The sequence below is a fragment of the Nycticebus coucang genome, chromosome 2 (assembly GCF_027406575.1).
Source record: "Nycticebus coucang isolate mNycCou1 chromosome 2, mNycCou1.pri, whole genome shotgun sequence".
Classification (NCBI taxonomy): Eukaryota; Metazoa; Chordata; class Mammalia; order Primates; family Lorisidae; genus Nycticebus; species Nycticebus coucang.
In genome coordinates, this window is record NC_069781.1 from 151,338,059 (window position 1) to 151,360,349 (window position 22,291).

The 22,291-nt window shown below is 44.7% G+C and overlaps 1 protein-coding gene across 2 annotated transcripts in view; it reads right to left on the reverse strand.

The window, feature by feature from the left end:
* The window catches only part of TOX3 (TOX high mobility group box family member 3), a 109,946-nt gene extending 88,301 nt beyond the window's left edge, over positions 1-21,645 (reverse strand). Inside the window, exon 1 of one of the 2 annotated variants that reach the window (XM_053582176.1) lies at positions 21,140-21,645. In XM_053582176.1, coding sequence (XP_053438151.1) covers positions 21,140-21,226 — 87 coding nt within the window. In that variant the 5' untranslated portion in view covers positions 21,227-21,645. The remainder of the gene's footprint in view (positions 1-21,139) is intronic. The other variant, XM_053582177.1, reaches the window with a different exon arrangement.
* Positions 21,646-22,291: the final 646 nt, after the last annotated feature.

Consider the following 22,291-nt stretch of genomic DNA (forward strand, 5'->3'; position numbering starts at 1 on the left):
CAATCTTTTTTGTGAAGAAGAGCAACTTTTCATTTCCATAAAGCCTCAGGAAAAAAAAAAAAAAGAAAGATGGCTGGCAGGGGCTGGGGGAAGGGGTAGGCTGGTTGGAGGATGAAGACAATGAAGGCCCTGAAAAGGGGGATTTCCTGACAATAAAACCCTGATCAGAGCCAGAGAGGGGACATTGTTGTCTTCAGCACAGCCCCTTCCTTTGGGAATTCCAGGCATAGTAGAGAGAACAGGGTCACAGGGACAACTGCTTTGGGAAGGATCTACCAGGTAGGCTTTGTGACTTATTGCTTGGGAAGCTCTGCAGCACCACAATACATCTTCTTGGAATTCATTCTTTTAAACACATGGCTATAGGCTTGCTTAAGACATCCTGTCAATTGTTCCAAAAATGTGTAATCGGCTTAGGGAATCTTGAAGCAAAGAATACTAAATATTAGCATATAAATCTTGCAACGGGTTACCTATTAAGATTTTTCCCACAACCAGGCACAGTCCTGGGTACCCAAGATACAACAGAAAACAAAGCACACAAGGTCACTGCTCCCTGGAAATCACAGACTAGAAAGGACCAAACTGCTCCTTCAATGCTGATGTGATCCAGGCCACATGCAGCAGAGGAACAAATGAGTGAAGAAAAGACTTCTGACCTGAGGTTCACATGACTCAAGACTTAAAAAGGAAAAAATAGCTAACAGATATAATGGAAACAACCAAACACATGAAATCATGAACTTGAGTGTATCCCCACAATATCAGGGGGAAATGGGGCAAGAAATCAAAACCCTTGACGTCTAGATCCTATTTGCTACTTTAATATAATTATTGCACAGAACCGGTTGTTGGAATTATTTTAACAATTCCTTCTAAATAGCTTTGTGACTTATTCCAGCACCCAGGGACATAGGTGGGCCTTAATTAAGCCAATTCCCCAGTTGATGGACAATTACTTCCTCTAATGAGCACAGGCCTCTTCTCAACACACTCTATCACACTGCTTTGTAAACGTAAAAGGTAGAGAGATTTCCAAACAGAAAGAGGGAGAAGAAAAAAGAAGACATCTGGCAGGTGCCAAGGCAGCGTAGATTATTTTACGTGGTCCAGAAGCCTCCTTCCCTACTAAGCATCTATTCCTCAGAATGAGTACTGGCCTTCTTAGCTATTCTGGGGAACACACAGAGACGGAGGCTCCTTTTAGCTCCATCAGGCCCTAGAGAGATAACTGCCCTATATTTAGATAAATGCCCTTTGTAACAAAGGAATAACATCCCAGTTAGCACTTTCTAAATGACAAAACGAGAAAGTTTTCCAAAATACTCCTCTAGCTCAGTAGTTTCCAAATAGGGGACATTTGGCAATGTCAGAAGACATATACGGTTGTCATAATGGCAGGTGTTACTGGCATCCACTGGATAGAGGCCATGGATGCTGCTGAACCCCTACAATGCACAGGAAAGTCACCCACAACAAAGAATTATTTGATCCAAAACATTCACAGTGCCGCCATTAAGAAACCCTGCTCAAGTTATACATTAAACAAAGAACAGGTATAAAGTCCCCCAAATAGTTCTGTTAAAATATAAGATATTCTGAAGTGAGATGTTTCTCCCATGGTCTATGTTTAGAAATCTATCCGTATGTTAAGAAACTGATCTGATCTTAAGGCAACACTTCTTATAATAAAATGATAATGATAAGATTAATGAAGTGCTTAATTTACAGAGAATGACACTCAATATTTACAGCAATCCCATGTTGTAAATACTACCATTACCCTCTAGGGGGTAAGCTTATTTGTTACATACAATAACCCTATGGAGTGGGTGGGTTTGTAACCCCCTAGGAAGTGTGTACTACAGCAGGACTTGGTATGTTTGGCTCACCACTGTTCAGCACCCAGCAGAGTTAAATCTCCGTTTTAGAAATCGTGATACTAAGTAAGAGGCCACCCTGCTTCCCTGGTGCCTCCCGCGTTCCCTGCCAGCCTGCCAACTGCTTGATATTTGGAGTCACAGAAACCCATCAGACCCAACAACAGCCTAAGTTGAAATGAGTTAGGCTGCTTTCCAAAGTTACCAAAGTGAAATTTTCCCATTTTCAGGAAACGGATTAAACAAAACATTGACCCCAAAACAATGGTAAAATACATGTGGATGGCCATGAGTCACTTTCAAAACGATCTTAGAGGGTGGCTGGTTTTACAAGAGGTCAACAGCTTTTCTTCATTTGACCAGGGCTCATGCAGCACAAGGACCAGGCTGGAGTCCTGAAGCCACTATGGCTGTACTTTCTCAAAGGACGAACGCCCTGGGCAAGTGCAGAGATGCCTTCCACCCAACAGGGAGATAACCAGGGATCGGGACGTATGTGGGGACACCTGACAACAGGTGCAGTGGGCACCCGATGCCAGGGTTACCCTAACACAGTCTTTAGGTAAAATTAAGAAGGATGCTAATGATGTCATGAGGTCAACTTTCAGGAACTAATGCTTTTTGAATGATCAGATAGCACCAACAGTAATTTAAAGGGTCAGAGAGTGAACCAATGTTCCTACTATTATCATTTTGATAGATTCTATAATTCTGGGGGAAATATCCTATAAGAAATAAACTCTAGCAAGTGCTATAAATTGAGAAATTTTGTGTTCACCTTTACAAAAAGACCCACAGGGGAGAAGCTAAGAGTTTGGGGTTTTTTTAGTTTTACTGTACTGACTCAGTAAACTTAACTTTTTCTTAATGTGGAAACTTTTAAATATGAACAGTATTCTGGACACTATACAAACACTATAAAAGTACTTCAAGTATTCATTCATAATCTGCTCTTCTCCACAAGAGAAGTAGGGGGACCTTTCTAATATATTTCATTTTTGTCTCAAAAAATAAATAAATTTAATTTTTAAAAGAGAGGTAATAATTATGAGAATCAAGATAAATAAAAAGTAAAATTACATTAATAAAGTCTGGATGACTAGCGCCCACGAATGCAAACCCTATGGTTCTGAACAGCTGCTAAACAGTTTCATTTTTGACTCTGAGCTTCCTAGACCCAATGCAAAGAAAGAACAGGAATGACAAAATGAAAAATACTCTTAAGATAGAACTAAGTGGATTTTTTTTTTCAGCCCTTTCTGATATAGGGACCCCAGAAGATTCTTTGGTAAATCATCATGGAAATGGACACCATGAGATGGAAGGGGCTACCCTCTAAACAAAACCAAAAGAGAAAAAGGGTGTCCACAAAACTATTCCTCATAATTCCTCTTCATGCAAAGTGAAGCACCAATCGGTGTGGTCCGTAAAGGAGAAAGAGCCGGTGGGGGCGACTGTGAGTGGGGGTGCACGTAACATCGTCAGAGCACTCAGCTCTCTCAGGAGTGTGGCAGAGCCTCTCATCAGATTAGGTTATCTGGATGCCTTGATCTTCTCTGGAATATTCTCCAAAACTTTTATTTCTTCTATTTCTTTTTCCTTTTTTTGAGACAGAGTCTTACTGTCACCCAGGCCTTGGCCTCAGCCTACCTCACAGCAACCTCAAACTCCTGGGCTGTAAAGGGATCCTCCTGTTTTCAGCCTCTCAAGTAAGCAGCTGGGAAGGCAGACACTCCCCACAACACCTGGCTAATTTTTCTATTTATAGTAGAGACAAGGTCTCGCTCTTGCTCAGGCTGGTCTCAAACTCCTGAGCTCAAGTGATCCACTGGCCTCAGCCTCCCAGAGTGTACCTGGCCTATGATGGTAAGATTTATCATCAGGAATAAATATGTTGGGAAGTTGAATTCTAACACACAGGTTGTGTTAGAATGGGAAATTTTATTAGCAGCTGGAATCAAGCAGTGAGGTATTACTGTCTGTCCTCAAAAGTCATGTATCAACCTAGGATTCAACGGGTATCATTTTCTCAAACACACCCTTCCTCTTTTTCCCTCTCTACAACTGGAGGCTGTTTGGGGCTTTCTCCCTCACACATCTTCTAGATCGCGCTCCTCTGTGGCACTCTTTCTTACCTTCTGTTACCATCTCTCACACTCACCCTTTAACTGCACTTACTTTTTCCTTCCCTTGGTTTTCCGCCTTGAACTTGCACAGATCCACCCTGGTGCGTGCACAGGCTTGAGAAACAGGGAAGAAGGGATATGCTAACTGCACCTGCCATCTTTCCACCTGCCGGAAGCTCAGCCATTTTCAAAGTGTCTAAACTAAGAACAGAGCCGAGGTGATCAAATACATAGTCATAACTATATGTCTTCTAGAAACCTAGGATTGAGACAAGCCACAAAAAGGGGGAATATCTAATATATTTTAACCCCACTGGCAATTAGAAACCTACCAAGCCAAAGCCAAGATTAAAAGGATATCTGCAGGGGTGGCGCCTGTGGCTCAAGGAGTAGGGCACCGGTCCCATATGCCGGAGGTAGCAGGTTCAAACCCAGCCCCGGCCAAAAACCACAAAAAAAAAAAAAAAAAAAAAGGATATCTGCAAAATGATTAATGCAGACAAACCAATATTATATGCCACCAAAAAGTTATTTATTATAAACAATTGGGCTTTGAGTCACATGGAAAACAGCTAACTTTAAAAACTAATAAATCTAAGCAAGGTGCAAAAAACTAAAGGCAGCAAACCTAGTTTGTGAAACTGAGCTATAACCACTGCTATGACTGTCACAATGACCCTGATAGAAAATCCATCAGCTGTTTTCCAAAAAAATGTGTTTTTGCTTAATGTGGTAAGTTTCATACTAGCTTTGGAGTGCCTTCAAAGTAAAGTTGAGGTCTTAGCAATTAACCCTGAAGGCCGGTGTTCCCACTATCTATCTGCATCCTAGATTAACTTAAGTAGTACATAAATGGACTTTTTAAGATTTTTAATAGTTATGCATTTATTGTACAGGTAATGTTCATACATTGCAAGCCATATAGGGCTGTCGGTATACCACAGTGATATAAATTAAAAAGGAGGGAGGGCATGAGGCAGGAACTCACCTAACCTGCACATTATGAGGGTGTATAACACACCCCCTGGGTGAGGGCCTCTTTTACAACTGGAACTTTACCCTGGAAGTGAGAACAATGTGATCTAAAAAATGGGTATTATATGTATTGACACCATGTCATCTGTTTACAAGATGATTGGTCTGTCTGAAAAGAGTTACCACAGCTGCAAACGTCAATCTGCATATTAAGCAATTCAGTTTTTTCTTGTAATATCTGGACTTCTTGGGGGAACTCCCAGCATTGCTATTAATGCCTTCCTATGGACCCCAGAGCGTTATTTATGGTTTGTGGCATTGCACTAAACACAACGTAAAATACACAAGAACCACGCGAGATCACTTTTTACTGTAATATGCAGTTCACTGGCAAGATGAACTTCCTATGCAGAGGTGATTAGTATCACACAGTATTTTAAGTGGATGATTAATTTGAAATAAAATTAATTTGAAATAATAAATAAATAAATAAACGAATAAATAAACCCGCATGCAGTAATACAGATACATTTCACAAATGTAAAGTGGAATAAAAGCAGCTAGATGCAAAATACTATCTACAGTATGATTACATTTACATAAAGCACCCAGACAAGCAAACTGTTCTCTGGTATTGGAAGTTGGGACAGTGAGAAGTACGGGCTGAAAATGAACATCAGGGGACTTTTCACAGTGATTGTTTCATAATCTGGATGGCAGTTGTGGGTGTGTTCAGATTGTAAAAAATCTTTGAGCTGTACACTTCAGTTGTGCACAGTTTTCTCTATCCATCTTATTTGTCATTTAAAAGTTAAGAAGTTGAAATACAAAGTGAGTCAGTGTGAAAGATTTTAAGTAAATAATACCAGCGGTGGGTAGATAAGGCAAAAATGAAGGTGGCAAGTCTAAAAAAGGATTGCTAAAAACAAAGACAAGCCATTGTAAATGCTTTTTAGAAGGAGAATGATAGCTTAGACTGATACCCAGAAGCAGAGCCTAGATTCAACTCATGGTGAGAAAAATTAAGAGTACAGAGAGGCAGAGAGGACCCCACCACACAGGGGTCCTGACAGGATGAGGAGGAGGAGGAGGACGGGCTCACAGAAGAAGAGTGAAGAAGGAAGATGCATGAAGAAACTGCAAGAGGCCAACAGCATTGACTTCAAAGCTCTGCATCCGGAAAGGAACATGGCTCTGAGAGTACGGAAAACTCACAGGGGAGTTTGGAGCAGGAGGCACACGAGATGTCACCTGGCTTACGTTGGATTCGCACCGATGGCAGACAGGGAAGTGGTGACGGCCACGTGGGAGCTGATTAAGTAGAGCAAGCTGGATGAAGATTTGAGGTCTTGGGGCAGCTTACAAAAATGGCCAGACTCTACACCCCCTGAATCCCCCTTTCGTAAGGTAATTTTGCTGCCCCTCCCATCAACAAAAAGACTAATTTCCTCTTCCCTTGAATCCGGGCTGGCCTGATGACTTGCTTTGGCCAGCAGAATGTGAAAGGAACGGTGTGACATTTCGGGGCCTCAGAGGCTCCAGGGTACTGCCGTGCTCAGAAGATGCCAGGGTGAACATGCTGGAGGTGACAGACCACATGCTGGGGAAACCAGGGGCCCGGCTGACAGCCAGCCAACGTCCAGAAGCAAAGCCTCCTAGCGAACCCACAGACGACTGCAAACATCATAAGGAAACCAAGAGGAGAATCACCACCCATCTGTGCCCAATCTAAACTGCTGACTTGCAGAAGCTGAAGCAAAATACATGGTGGTTGTTTTAAGTCACAACATTGAGAGTTGGTTTATTACACAGCCATAGATAACTGATACAAACATCACCAGAGAGGGAACAGCTAAAGGCACAAAACAGGATCTGCATAAAAAGGAAAGAAATACAGAGGCAAAAGAGTGAGAGGCCAAGCCTCTTAGAGGAAGTTCCCAACCCCTGGGAAGAAAAGACCAAGCAGAAGAGGAGCAATCAGCAGCATAGCACCGGGGAAGCAGGGCAGGGGAAGGACCGCAAGGAGTTCTCAGCTCAGTACAACCGAAGGGCTTACTGCAGCTTCTGGCCTAAAGCAGGCCCCCATATTTTTGCATGAATGAACGAAGTTTGGTCTGGCAAGGCGGAACTCACTGGACAGGAGGGTCAGTAACTCAAGGAGGAACAGACGTGGTGTTACGGAGGGACTGGCAAAACATGGGACCATAAATAAAGACTACTTGTTGGAAGAATCATTCAGTGGGGGCTCTGCGGAGTCAGGAAAAGTGAAAATGTGGATAGCCCTTTCTGTAGGACTCTACAACCACAAGTCTGGGAACTCAGCATGGTCTGGGAACTCACTCCCATGTCCACTCTCCAGCAGCCTCAGGCCTACTCTCTGCATTTTATGCGGATTCCCAGATAGGAGCACCTTCAAGTGTGAGAAGCACTGCTCTAGGAGGTACAGAGACAAGGCATTGAAGAGCATTTAATTACATCTTGAGACAGCCATTCTGTGTTGAATTCCCTTTCAACCCCTCAGATAAAATCAAAGACAAAGTCTCAGGTTGGTGGGAGCTTGTCTTCCACCTCCCTAGCCCTTGCAAATCTCCCTTTTCAACAAACAGAGAGCAGAGCCTTAGGCAAGCAAGGTCTCCAGTGAGATTTCAATAACACTGTTTACTCCCCTTCTGTTTATTTTTAGGATTTTCTCCCATGTGTGGAAGGCATTGGATTTTCCATTTGCAGTAGTCTTAATTTCACGTTAATTTATTTAAGGGAAAAAAACTAGGTAAACAAAAGTATGAAGGATATTACAATGGGAGTGGAATGAGGAGACAGCAAAACTTGTGTTAAGACAGGTGGCACTCAATAAAGTCAAGACTGGGAAATCTCAGTGGAGGTCAGAACATCTGGGCGTCTTTGAAGGTAGAATGGAAGGATACAGGAATGATGGGAGCCACGCCCAGAACCAAGAATGTACAACAGGTAGGAAGAAATGAAACACCTGGAAGGACTTATCCCAACAGGTAGAAGGTGCTTTTCCCTGGGCCTGGAACAAAGAGAAAGGATGACAAATGAGATTGATCAAATTCCTCATAACCTGGAAGATCAGAATTCCCATCTAAGAATGAGGGTGGGCTGGTCTGGCGGGCCTTGAAAAGAGCAGGGAAGATCTGAATTATGCATTGCAGAGAATTTCCAAGAGAATAAACAAATGCACAAAAGGATTATGCCATCGTCAGCCCAGGTAAAGTCGGGTGACATTAATTTTTAGTAAGGAAAATGAATGCACGTTTTGGTTGTCCCAAGGTTGAGAAGTGAGACTCTGAAGGCTGACCCAAAACACATGGAGGAGAGGGGACCCAGGAGGCTGAACAGTGGCAGGAGCAGCTGACAATGCCCTCATAGTCAAGGTTAGAGTCCAGGGTTAATGAAAAGGGCCAGTGGATACAGAGAAGCAGAAGGCAGAGGGAAACTAGGTTTAATGAAAAAGGACAACCATCGATTTGTTTTTTTTAATTCTAGTTTTAAAAAATGCTGACTGAAGACAGACTAGAGCTCAGAATTTTGTTACCAACACTTAGGACTTGAGAAACAGCACTGTGAGAGTTTAAGAAAAATCCTAAAAGAGAAATTTGGACCTAAAATGAAGGTCATCAATGACAAGAAGGACCCCATGACTTGTAGTTCTTGCAAAGAACAACGTAAGTCACTGGGTATTTTAGGCCCAATAATAAATATTTTAGGCCCAAAATCAAACTCTAAAACTAAAGAAAAAGACTAAAGGGCGGCGCCTGTGGCTCAAGGAGTAGGGCGCCGGTCCCATATGCCGGAGGTGGCGGGTTCAAACCCAGCCCCGGCCAAAAAAAAGAAAAAGACTAAAAAGATACAGATTTTATCACAGTGTCTCTCTCTCCAAAAGAAGATCCTCCCAGAAGCAGCAAATGGACACTAAAACAATGACATTTAGAAAAAAGAGAGTACTACAGTTTGCAGACAGAACCTCAGACGTAAAGACAGCCGAGAAGGGTTTCTTGAAGCTCAACCGGCACTCACTCACACCCCTGTCCCTGACTAGCCAATCATTCCCTCCACAGAGCTGAGTATGTAGCTAGGCACACGGCCAGCCCCAATGGAGACTACATGTCCTGAGCACCTCACAGTCACAGGTATGGCTGTGTGACTCAGTCTAGCCAGTGAGATATAAGCAAAATGGCATGTGACAGCTTCCGGAAACCTCCATTTGCCTGGACCACCTTCTTCCTCCTTGCTGGCTGGTCCACGGACATTGGAGCTCAACTTTGAACCACGAGAACAAGGGCCATCTGAAAGCTAGAAGCAGCACAGCTCCCAGGTATCTAGGAAGCGGCCCACAGCAGGCCTGGACCACTTTTCTCTAGACTTGGCTAGGGGAAAACAAGCTGAACGTGGACTTCATCGAAGCTGTGGCTCTCCTCCGAGTTACTCTTTCTTCCTGTTACATGTGAATTGAACCCCAACTGTGACACTCCTCTCTGCTTGCCTCCTGGCCTCCTCTTCCTTCACCTCGTCTTCTTACCTAGCCTGAACTCTCAGATTCAGACTTCAATATCTCCTACCCGTTTTCTTTCCACCCGTGTTCTTCTCCCACTCCTTTTGAGGGAAGATCCCCACCCATCAGCTGCTTAGCCATTGCTCTTTTTCTGCCACCAACACAGTTAACAGAGAAAATTACAAATAAAATTGAAACGTAAAAACTTCTAACAGCAGCCGGGCGCAGTGGCTTGCACCTGTAATTCTAGCACTCTGGGAGGCTGAGGCGGGCAGATCCCTTGAGTTCAGGACTTTAAGACCAGCCTGAGCAAGAGAGAGATCCCATCTCTAAAAAAGTAGCAAGAATTAGCTCGGCGTGGCTTGGCAACTGTAGCTCAGTAACTAGGCGCCAGCCACATACACCTGTCTGCCAAACAACAATGACAACTACAACAACAAAATAGCTGGCTGTTGTGGTGGGCGCCTGTAGTCCCAGTTACTTGGGAGGCTGATGCAAGAGAATCACTTAAGCCCGAGAGTTTGAGATTGCTATGAGCTGTGATGCCACAGCACTCTATGGAGGGCAAGATAGTGAGACTCTGTCTCAAAAAAAAAAAAAAGAATTAGCCAGGCATGTGGCAGGTGCCTGTACTCCCTCCCCAGTGCTCAGAGGCTGAGACAGAAGGATCACTTGAAGCCCAGGAGTTTGAGACTGCTATAAGCTAGGCTGACACCATGACACTCTACCCAGAGTGACAGAGTGACACTCTGTCTCAAAAACTAAACAAACAAAAATTGTAACAGAGATTATTACAACTGCAGGCCATCTCCTTGAAAACAAAAACAGAAGTGATTCTCACCACTTCATTCCCAGCTCCTACAAGCGTCGAAAGTTTATTCAAAGATTAAAGTAAACTGCCCCAGATCTTCTGCTCCACAGTATTTTTATTTATCTCTAGTTCACTCCTGTCACATCTTCTTTCGTGTGCCAAGACCTTTTCTAGATGGTAGATCTACAGTGCTCATCAAAGCAGACCCGCAGTCCCTACCCTCGGGGAGTTTACATTCCAGTGGAAAGAGATAAACAAGGAACATATGAATAAATGAATAAGCAAAAATTTCAAATGGGCAGACATGCTATGAATACAATTATGAGGGTAGGAGATAGTAACTGGAGGTATGGTGAAAAGATATTTCAGATAGCATGACATTTTTAAGAGTCAAGTCATACATACTTAAAGGTGACACTGGGGCTCAGATATGAATGCTAAGAAGAGGCCACCCAAGTGAAAATCTTTGGGGAGACAGCTCCAGATAGAGGGAACAGCAAGTACAAAAGGACTGGCAGAAGCTGGTGCAGTTAAGACACATGGGCGGAGGGAGTAGTGGTTGAGCAATGAGGTGGGAGGAGTCGGCAAGAGTAAGCTTTTCAATCAATTCCCCTACCCATTCACAGTCTCCTATCGCTGTCCGACTCTCTCTCTCTTCCCTTCTTCCCCACCATCTTGTCTACTGAAATAAATAAATATATATGTATATAGGTGCATATATATATATATAAATCTTCAGCCATCCTCTCTTCCCTATTATGTAAAAAAAAGTTACCAAGGCTTCCTTGAAAGCCCACCTCCCCTTTATCAACCATCTTCATCCAACCCCAAGTGATCATCACATCTGCCTACCCTTCAGTAGCTAACTTTGAAGGTAAAGTCGGATGACGTTAATTTTTAGTAAGGAAAATGGATGCAGTTTTTGGTGGTCCCAAGGTTGAGAAAGGGGACTGAAATGAGACTCCCACGTGCCTCTCTAATCTCTCTCCAATATTCTCAGACACTGTCTTGAAAACATGGTCTCATTAGGTCCCTCTTCAAAATGCATGCTCTACCCCCCCAATGTGCAAACACATCATACATATAAACGTGCCAACACACATGTGCACACACATAAATTTTACTGGTTCCTACAAATAAAACCTCAGATCTTTCACTAGACATTCCAGTACCTTCACAATTTGTTCTCAACCAACCACATCTCCCACATGGGAAGACAAGCCTCATCTCCGCAGATTATCCCCTGGGACGGGCCAGCACAGTGCTCCAGTGCCATGCCCGCAGGGCAAACCCTGCCTGGAATTCCCTCTCTTGCTCTCCCTTTACCTCTAAAAAATAATCCCATTTGGACAGCGCCTGTGGCTCAACGGAGTAGGGCGCCGGCCCCATATGCCGGGGGTGGCGGGTTCAAACCCAGCCCCGGCCAAAAACTACAAAAAAAAAAAAAAAAAATCTCATTTTTCCTACTTGTGCATTGTGAGCCTGAGAGCCCCCGTGAGCAACTTTTCCTCACCATACTAAACCTCTCTGACCACCTTCCCCATCCAATCTACATGTAGACCATTTCCTCCAACATCACTGGCTTCAGTCTAAAACATCTCTCTCTCTCTCTCTCTCTCTCTCTCTCTCTCTCTTTTTTTTTGCAATTTTTGCCCGGGGCTGGGCTTGAACCTACCACCTCCTGCATATGGGGCCGGCACCCTACTCCGTTGAGCCACAGGCACCACCCTAGAACTTCTCTCTTATATACACATATCAATACACACAGACACGCACACACACCCAATCTCATGAACACATATATACACACCTGGCCCCTGGCCAATCTACGGCTCTCTTTGAAGGCAGACCACATGTAATCTTAGCTCCCAAAAGAGGTGCATTCCTAATACAAACGATAATTATAACATCTGCATTAAATAAGCACAGGCTAAATTCTGGTTTCCACAAAGAATAACAATAAATGTAGATAATGGAAATCCTTAGAAATATTCAAAATTATCAAGCTTTACTTCCATTAGCAGTTTAAATGGACATTTTTCCTATGCCATGCCCACCACTCCCCACACTCCTCCCCCATGCCCCAGTTCCCTTACTGTGACCTCAGCACCTTACTTCTCCTCAGAGGAACCACCGCCCCCTATTCTTAGCCTATGTGGCTTCTAAGAGGATCACAGCATCCAGCTTCCATGCCTGAGATGGACATGTGACTTTGGGTCTGGGCACATGACTCAAGTCTATCCAATGAGACTTAATCCAGTAAAGTTGCTGAAACAAGCAAAAAAGAATCTCTACCTCTTGAGGAGAATGTGACCTGGCACCACTGCAGGACCACTTCCCACCACTTGAGTGTATCGCCTGGCTGATCAAACAAACGGAAGCGGACCTAATATAAGAAGGTGCTGATAACATCTCAAGACTCTGCAGCCAGCCATGTCAGAAACAAAACTCACAATCCGTTTTCTACCTAACTCAGTTTGACTGATCTCTTTTTCTTATTTGCAGCCAGAAACATTTTTATTAATATGATGGTTTTTAACCACTTCTCCATTAAATGTTTTTATTAGAATTTTTTAAATAAACCAAATAATAAAAGTTGAATTTCTAAGGAATTCCAAGACGTGACAAAACAGGTCTACTGAATATGTTTTTTAACTGTCCAGTATTTCTAGATTTTACTCAACCTTTTTTCAAGAAGATTGACTTCTCGTCAATCATACATTATTTCATAAAAGTGTTCTAGTCGGGTCAGCATTTTAAACTTCAACTTCCTATACCTAGGAGATTTTTAAAAGAAACTGTAGAATTTTTATTATTCTACAGTAAATCCCCGGCTCTTTACAAATTAGCTGTAGAAATGGCAATATGGTACAGTTAGTTATACTACATCAACTTAAAATAAATTTTAAAATTCACCCGTCATCATCTTTAATATTATTCTTCTGCACAAACAATTTAAGCCGATTTAGCTAAAACTACATTAGACTTGCAACCTTTGGAATAGACAAGCCCAGCGTAAAATCTAGTTTCTGCAAAAGAATGAGTCTACGCAGAATTTCATTCAAATTACGTATTTAGAGTAAAATCCAAATGTTTCTTGACATTGGCCAATTCAACTATGGACTAGCAAGACATGCAAGGTATTTTTTCATAAACAAAGCAAAATTAAATTAAAGTTAATGATACAAGGTTAATCATACAAGAAAGGCCATTTTCCAGTGGCTGATATGTTTTTTACACAGGCTTGGAACATAATTTTTAAGAGAACATGGCATCCCTGAGGAAGAGATTAAGGATACAAACCTAGGAAATAAAGAAAATAAAATGATCTACCTCAAAGGGAGAAGATATGATCTGTCAGAAGCTCATACAGACCTTGAATAAAAGCCTCTATTCCTTAAATAGGGTTTTGGGGGTTTTTTTGGAGCACTAAATCCACTTTCAAAATATATTTGAATTTTATAAGCATACTTAGCAAAAACCTAGTCCTTCTTTATTAATCACACTCAAAATAGATTCCTTAAGATATTTATGACATCATTAACGTCTCACGAAATCCAATTTGAAATTGCACCTCCTACAAAAAGGAAAAAAATACATGAAATGTTTTCATTCACAAATGGCTCATACGGTTTTAAATTATGTTATTGCAAATTTTGCACCATTCCCAATGAAATAACAACCATTTAAGAACGTTTCCTTCCAAATAACTATTAAGATAGGAAGGATGTATTGTCATGCATATACGAACACATAACATAAACACATACTCCTTTTATACTTCATTTTCCTGGTGCAGTAGGACTTCCAAATTCTCTAAGTCCTCAGTTGCTGCCTCACTAACTAGGAAGCTGAATTAACACCAACTAACCCTCAGGGCCCAGATGTGCCCTTACAGCTCCTGTCTCCTCCCTCTTGAAGGACTCAAATCCATTTCATCTTTGTACCAACAGGAAGATTTCAACTTTGGTTCCTCAGCCCTGAACTCCCTCTTGAGTCCCAGCACATGTCTCTGTGGGAATATTCCACCCAAATATCCCACATCAGCTTCATCTTTCCTTCAAACACAGCTTCTCTTCTGACCTCCCTGCTTCTACTCAGGTCTCATCATTAGTCCCATCCAGGCCAAATTCAAATACCCTGAGTCATTTCTGCCTCCTCATCCTCCCTTCCAGGTTGACATGCTCTCTGAGTGCCTTCCTCTCTTTTGCATTCAAATTCACATCTCCTCAACTCAAATCCTTTGTGTATCCCTTACCTGGATGGAGTGATGACATCCTACCTCGTCTCCCCACCTCCAGTTGGGCCCTCTACTATTCAAAAAGTCAGATCCATCTTCACAAAAAGTACAACTCCAACCAAACCATTGGCCTACTCAAAATTTCTTAAATGCGCAGAGCACCTGACACTCCCAGGTGTCTTTCCAAAAGCCTTTTTCCTTGCTAACAAAACATAACACAAATTGTGTTCATGTAGCAATGTCCAGACCCAGAGGATGACATAGGATTGGTTTAAGCTGATCACAGCAATCTCCTCCCACTTTGCCAATAAGCAGCCCACGGTGGACACATAACCCATTTCTTATCAACAAGATGAAATCAAGAGTCTAGTGGAAGAGGTTTTCCGCTACCAGCGCACCACCACCACTGCCTTATTTCCTATTTTGTCCGCTATCACATGAGGATGTGATGTCCGGGGCTACAGCAACCAACTTGTGACCATGAGGAGACTGCTAAAACTCCAAAGATGGCAGAATAAAAAGAATATCGAAGAAGTGTCTTTAAAGATATGATCAAATCCTCCAATACAGACGCCTACCTAGAGACATATTTGTAGGTAAAACCATTGTCTTTGTGGTTTAGACCACTGTTTTGTTGAATTTTCTATCACCTACATCCCAAAGCACTCTGATAAACTCAGAAAGAGCAAAATCTTTACCTTATCTAAGAAGGCCCTCCACACTGGGCTACTTGGAGCGTGTGGTCCACAGACCCATAAGCTCAGCACCTACCCCAGACCTACGAATCAGAATCTCTGGGGGTAAAGTCCCAAAGTCCATGTCATAACAAGCTCTTCATGATTCTGGTACATGTTAAGGTTTGAAAAACACTGCTCTCTAAAATGATCACAAATTACTTTTTTGCCACCTCAACGACTACTCTATACACCTTTAAGGTGACGTCTGTAATTTCTGCAGTGACAGTAATCTGGCATCAGCATGTTTGACCATGATCTGTTGCTTAACTTCATCTCCTCTTTTAACATTTTCAAATTTGAAACCTCCCAGGACCTGTGAGCAACAGGAAGGGCTGAGTCTGAGAACAGGGAATGGAGGACATGGGATGAACCACGGTACACACGCCCATCTGAAAGGGCGCCCAGCAGATGCCCTGCAAGGATACAGACTCAGAGCTGCCACACTTACGAGTATTTCTAAAGAAAAGCTCGAATCCAGATTTATATGCAAAGATTTTTAAGTAGACTATCAACTGTTTTTTTGGTTTTTTTGTATTTTTTTTTGTAGAGACAGAGTCTCACTTTATGGCCCTTGGTAGAGTGCCGTGGCATCACACAGCTCACAGCAACCTCCAGCTCCTGGGCTTAAGCGATTCTCTTGCCTCAGCCTCCCGAGTAGCTGGGACTACAGGCGCCCGCCACAGCACCCGGCTATTTTTTTGTTGCAGTTTGGCCGGGGCTGGGTTTGAACCCGCCACCCTCAGCATATGGGGCCGGCGCCCTACTCACTGAGCCACAGGTGCTGCCCTATCAACTGTTTTTTTTAACACTATACTGATGAAACAAAACATGTCTTCCAGTCAATTCACTATCCTGCTGCATTTGTGACCTAAAGTAGACAGTTCTGGAACTATCAACACGTACTTTGAACACTGAGACCATGTCCATTTGTTGACTTCATCTAAAATGGCTAAAATCCATTTTCTGTGGCTAATTAAATACTAGTCTCTACTGAGCACAGGACTTTCATCACCGTTCCCCTGTTCAGAGTGGCCACATGGGGACTGTGTAGACCTCCCATTAGGGAAGCAGGACTTTTTCATCCCATAGTCATTGTGGACCAGACATCTAGAACTACATGCTTCTCAAGGGCCTCGAGGCCTACAAAAATGTGTACAATATGAGAAGAAAAACTGAACTGGCCACACAACACCAAAATCTATAGTACAAGGTTTTAACTAACGGATGTGAAACTAAATGTCTACAAAACGTAAACATAAGTCACGAACTCGCATCAACTTGGACATGGCAGAATATGGACGCATTATATTACATGCAGGATATGGATGCATTTTAATGTTTGATAGGATGCAGAGGAGAGCCCAGATCAATAGTGCTGAGGACCTGCCAAGGTTCTAAATAGGCCCCGAGTACCAACCTGAAACCAACCATCCTGCCATAAGTCTCCTTTACACTTATCACAAATTCTGTTACCTGGTTCTCCTCCACTCTCTTCAACTGTCCACGCAGTTGGATATGAAAGTAGCACTGTCCACACAGTTGAAAATAAACCACAGTGACTTCCTAAAATTTTACTTTTGAATCCTCATCCACATATGAATTTTTCTAAGATAAAAATTACAACACAGCAGCACACAAGCATGTTGAGTCTAACATAATGATTTTAATTATTTCTTAATTTGTTGCCAACACAAAAGATTCATATCTTACCTAACAGTCCAGATTACCATTCTCTTAAACAACAAAAAAATAATTACTGCAAGATGTAGAGATAATTGGGCCCAAATGTGGGCCTGCCAATAATCTACTAATGCTGACCAAGGCCACCCCTTTAAATGTGGTATGTTTCCCTCTTGGCCACAAACCCTATGTTCATGTAGGGTAACTAGCTGTCCTTATGACCCCAATGTAAAGTTCTTAGAAAACTTTATTTCTTTTTCGCTATGTGGCCTCAGTATCTTGCTTGAAGACCTGCCATGAAAGGATATGGAAATCTCTCAATTAGCTCTCAAAATTCAACACTCCCACATACAATACTCCAGAAATTGGTTTTCATGCTAGTGCAAAGAGTTACAATCAAATTACCCTCTTAACATGTTCTCATTTTGAATCTTGGTCCCCTGGAAGATAGACAAATGACAAATTGCCTTTCAGTCTCTCTTACCCTTCAAGCCAGCCAAGGGAGAGACCCAATGAGGTGGAGTCAGAGCACTAACATTGGAATGACTTAATTAAGCAGCGTGATCGATAAGCAACACACATAATAATTAGAAAGCCAAGTTTGGGACTGATAGAGTAAAAACGACATAGAACTAATCTAGCAAGGGTCACAAGTCAATAGCCATGTTTTGAAAGGAAAAGAAAAACCCTAAAAATGTTTAATCCAAGTTCATTATTAACCCACTATATGATTTCATCTCACTTATGCCTACGTTAATTAAACACAGTATCTTATTTTGGGGTGGCACACTTCTGACAACTACAGGTTGAATAACCCTTATCTGAAATGCTTGGGACCAAAAGTGTTTCAGATTTCAGGGTTTGGGGGGCTTTGGGACATATTTGCATTACTCTCACCGGTTAAGTATCCCTAATCCAAAAAGTCCAAAATCTGAAATGCTCCAATAAACATTTCCTTTGAGCATCACATCAGCACTCAAAAAGTTTCAGATTCTGGAGCATTCTGGATTTTGGATTTGGGGACTGGAAATACTGACAGGCTAAGTGATATTCTGCATATTATTTTTTTACTAGTGAAAAAACTAATTGAACCCAGGAGAAGAAAAAATCCAGATATATAGTCAAAGGAGTCACCAATTCACTGGAGTAGCATAAGGACTTTTTATTGTTGTAATATACAGGTTTTAGTTTAATATGTTAGCCACATCCAAAAAAGAAATGTTCAAACAGTAGATTTTCCACTTGGAATTAAACTGGAAATTAGCCCTTAGAAAATAGAGATAACTTTAAGTTTATACATCAGTGGCTGGTTCATGAATTATTAACTGATTTTAATGATCCTGGCTATATTTTATTTGAAGTTATTCTACTTGCAATGACTTTTGAACCCTCAAAACTCTTTCATCCATTCTCCATAGACAGAGTACACTTTCATGAGCGCGGACATCTGAAAAGGATCCATGTACTCACAGAATGTAGAGATAATACACATGCATATAATTTATACAAAGGATTCTGGTCATTTGTTAAAGAGAAAAATGAATGAAACCCTATTATTCACGGTTTGTAAATAAATTTAAAGATAAGTGCTAACTTTTCACTTGTTAAGCGTTGAGCCAAGAGTTCTTCTAAAGTTTCCCAGATGGTCATTAAAACAAGACAAGGCAGAAACATACTTTCTGTGAAATCCATCATTTCCCATCCAGAAAGATAATGTATGTCATCAAAAGTCTTGAGAGATTAATAATTTAGGTATTTTCAAATAAAATAAAAGCATGTCTTTGTGAGCTAGTCTTTACATTTTCAATATAAACCTATACTGAACAGCACCACTGCAGACACACTAATTAGCTGTGAAACAAAATGCCATAAACCTTTAATTAGCACTTGCTGTTTTATTCCCATAAAATTAATTCTCCCCCTTCTACTACATTGTCTGTATAAAGAAAAATCACAGGAAATAAAATTGGGCCTTGTACTCCTGAAATTAATCAGAGTAGGAAAATATACTATCATGGCTCCGTTTAAAGATTGGTATATTTTCACCTGCAAGGAAATAAATGCAAACATCCCTTAGATTAAGTACTATTTGATTCCTACCAATACCAACCACTGTATCTAACTTTCCTAAGTTGGGTACATAGAGCACTTATGATGATCAGATTGCTAAATCAGTAAGAAAGCAAGTTATTTCAGGCAAATGGCCGCATTAAGAAAAGACAGCAAACCAAGTTGCCTCCACACTCCTGCAGTTGAACAAGCATCTCAATAAATACCTGTTTTCAAGCTTTATAAACCCTCCCTGAAATAAGTCTTCTGAGTTTAAATTAACTCAAAACATCCTTTCTCAGAAATAAAGAGACATACATAAAACACCCACAATTTCTTTGGTCCCTTGAAGTCCCCTTGGGACCCTAGTGAACACAGATTTGCCTTGCATTGCAGTGACTGGATTCCTACAATAGGTTTCTATTTTGGTGTCATTCGAGTATTGCTGATCTTAAATCAGAGAAAGAAGTAGTTATATTAGGAAAGGTAATAGCTTCCAGAAATAAGAGCATGCCCAGTTTACACAAGGCTTGCATACACTGCCTAAGTTGTAAGGAGATAAATAATACCCCTACTAGAACAATTAGGTGGCTTCTCAGAAACACCACGTACTTAATTAGGCTGCCTCAGTCCCTGACTGAGCATACGTGGGGGAGTTTGCAAAGCTTTTAATAACCTGAGTAAATCCAAAATCAGAGGACACAAACTGTTCCTTAACTCTGGCTACAGCGATCGGCCTTTCCTTGCTTCTCTTTAAATGTTTTATGGCATCACTCGTGGAATTCTGAGGGCATGAACGCTCCCCACTACCGAAGGGTTAAAACACACGGAATAGAGACCCACCACCCCAGACTCGGAGCCGGGGGACGATGGCACAGGAGCGAGCAAGAGAGACCTAATGGTCTTTTCCAAACTTGAGCACTGGAGTTGGGAACGGAGTATAAACAAATAGAAAGGAACGGGAGCCTCCGTCAGCCACCGGGCACAGCAAACTGTTCCCCACTAGACACAATTCCTCCTCTTCCTGTTATTTATTCATTACTTTTATATAGCACCTTTCCTTCAGCAGGCTCCTTATTTCTCCAGTTATCCAAGCAATCATCAACAAACTACGATTTGAAAGAAAAGGTGGGGGGAGGAGGGAGGAGAAGGAAGGGGGAAGAAAAACCACGTTCGAAAGGCAGAAGCCATCCAAACCCCGGCTCTTTCTCCGAGTATCGCCCACTGGGTGATGTTTTCGCCCCGTTCAGCCCTGGGGGCTTCAGGAAGTACAGAGACCCGGGGTCAGCGCGCCCCGGCACACGGGCAGCGGCTCCCGCACCAACTCGCCGCTCCAAGCCGCGCCGGCTGCCCTGAGATCCACCTCCGGCCACCTGAAACGCGCGGCCTCGAAGTTGGCAGAGGAGGAGGGGAAGGTGGGGTGGCCCCAGGGTGTGGTGTGGGGGTCTCCAACCCCGACCTCCCCGAAATGTAAAACTTAACCACCACCCCCCAAAACAAGTAAATATCAGAAGCCACTTGTGCTAACCCGGAGGGTGGGCAGCTAGGTTCAGTGGTCCAAAGCTCCCCAGTGGGAGGGCAACAAGGGCCACCTGCGGGGGTCCCAGCACTCCCCCCTCCCAACTCCCGGTCCAAGAAATGCTCAAAAGTTAGTGCCTTTCCTTCCCTAAGAGGCCTCGAGGCCAGCCCTCAAGTGGGTGTGGGAGGTAAAATGGACTTGGGAGGAGCGGGACGAGATCACCGGACCGATTGATCAGGGACCCCTGCGTCCCCCCGCCTACTGGGGAGGCTGCGATCGTGTTTACTAATAACAGCAACAAAGAATCACACACGCGAGCCCCTCTTTCAGTCCTCGGGCTGCTCTGCGCTTCTTTGGGGCAGCAAAGGAGAGTCTGGCTGGGAGGTGGGAGGAGAGGCGGAGGGGCAGAGGAGAGAGCCCGTGGAGGGACAAAAAAAGGGTGGGAGAAAGAGGGAGTTGGACAGAGGCGAAGGCGCAAAGGGAAAGGAGTGGGTAGAGAGAAAAGAGGCCAAAGAAAGTGCAGCGGGCGGTGAGGTGGGGCGCGGGCGCGCCTGAGATGGGAAGGTGGCCCCCGCCCCGCCGCCCCCGGCCCCGGCCCGGCCCAGTCACCTTGCTGTAGCCGTAGTACCCCAGGCACTGCGCGAAGTCCAGGCCGGCGGGGTCCCCGGCCGCCGCGGGGTAGAACCTCACATCCATGCCGGAGCCGGGCCCGGGGCCGGGGGCTGGGGTTGGGGTTCGCCGGGGCCGGGGCCCGCCTCCTCGCGGCCGCTAGATCCACCGTCGGGGGCGCCCGGGGGCGGGGCGCGGGACTCGCGGCTGGAGGGGCGCCGCGACCGGAGCCCGAGGAGCCCGGGAGCCGCGGCCGCCGCACACAAAGGCGCGGCCACGCGAGCCGCGGGAGAGCGGGAGGCGGCCCGGGGGACGCGCCCCGCCGGGACACCGAGGCAGCGCTGCGCGCGGGCCGGGCGCCGGGGGCGCAGGGCGCGGCGCGGGAGCCCGGGGCGGCGCGGCGAGTTCAGGTGCGCTGGGCGAGGCTGGGATGGCGACGGCGGCGGCGGCCGGCCCCGCTCCTCCTCCTCCTCCCCGGGCGGACTGAGGAGAGGAGCCGCGGAGACAAGGGGCCCGGCCCCTCCCCTCCTTCTACCCCTCCTGCCTCCGCCGCCGGTCCCCTCCCCGCGCCGCCACCGCTCCGCCCCTCCCACCGCGGGCAGCTGGCGCTCCGCCCGCCCCGCCGGTGCGCTCCTCGGCCCGGACCGCCTCCGGGCGCGCCGGCCCCGCCCCGGCCGGCCCCTGCCCCGCGCGGGCCCTCTCGGCTCACGCCGCGCCTCTCTCGGCCCTCGCGGTCCCCATCACCCGCGCCTCGGCCGCCCCCTCTCTGGGCTCCTCTTGTGCCCACGTCCCCCCCTTCCCTCTCCGGTCCTCTTTGTCCCCGCTGTCTCGGAGCGCTCGGAGCGCCCCTGCTTTCCTTGGCCGAAGCGGCCGCCCGGCCGCAGCCCTGTCCCCCGTGGGTCCCACCCCCTCCTTCCCGACCACCGGTTCCCTCGGCCACAGCTTCCCACGCCGCGCGCTCCCTTCCCGCCCCTCGTCCCGTCGCTTCCCTCTCCTCGTCCCCATTCCTTCCTCGTGGGTGTTTGTCCTCGGGCCCCTCTCCCGTACCCGCCTTGCCCCTCTAATGTTCCCTGCGTGGGCGCACCTAACCCAGCAGCCAACTTGCTCGAGTGTCCCCCCGTAGCCGGGAGCCGGGCCCCCGTGTACACCTGT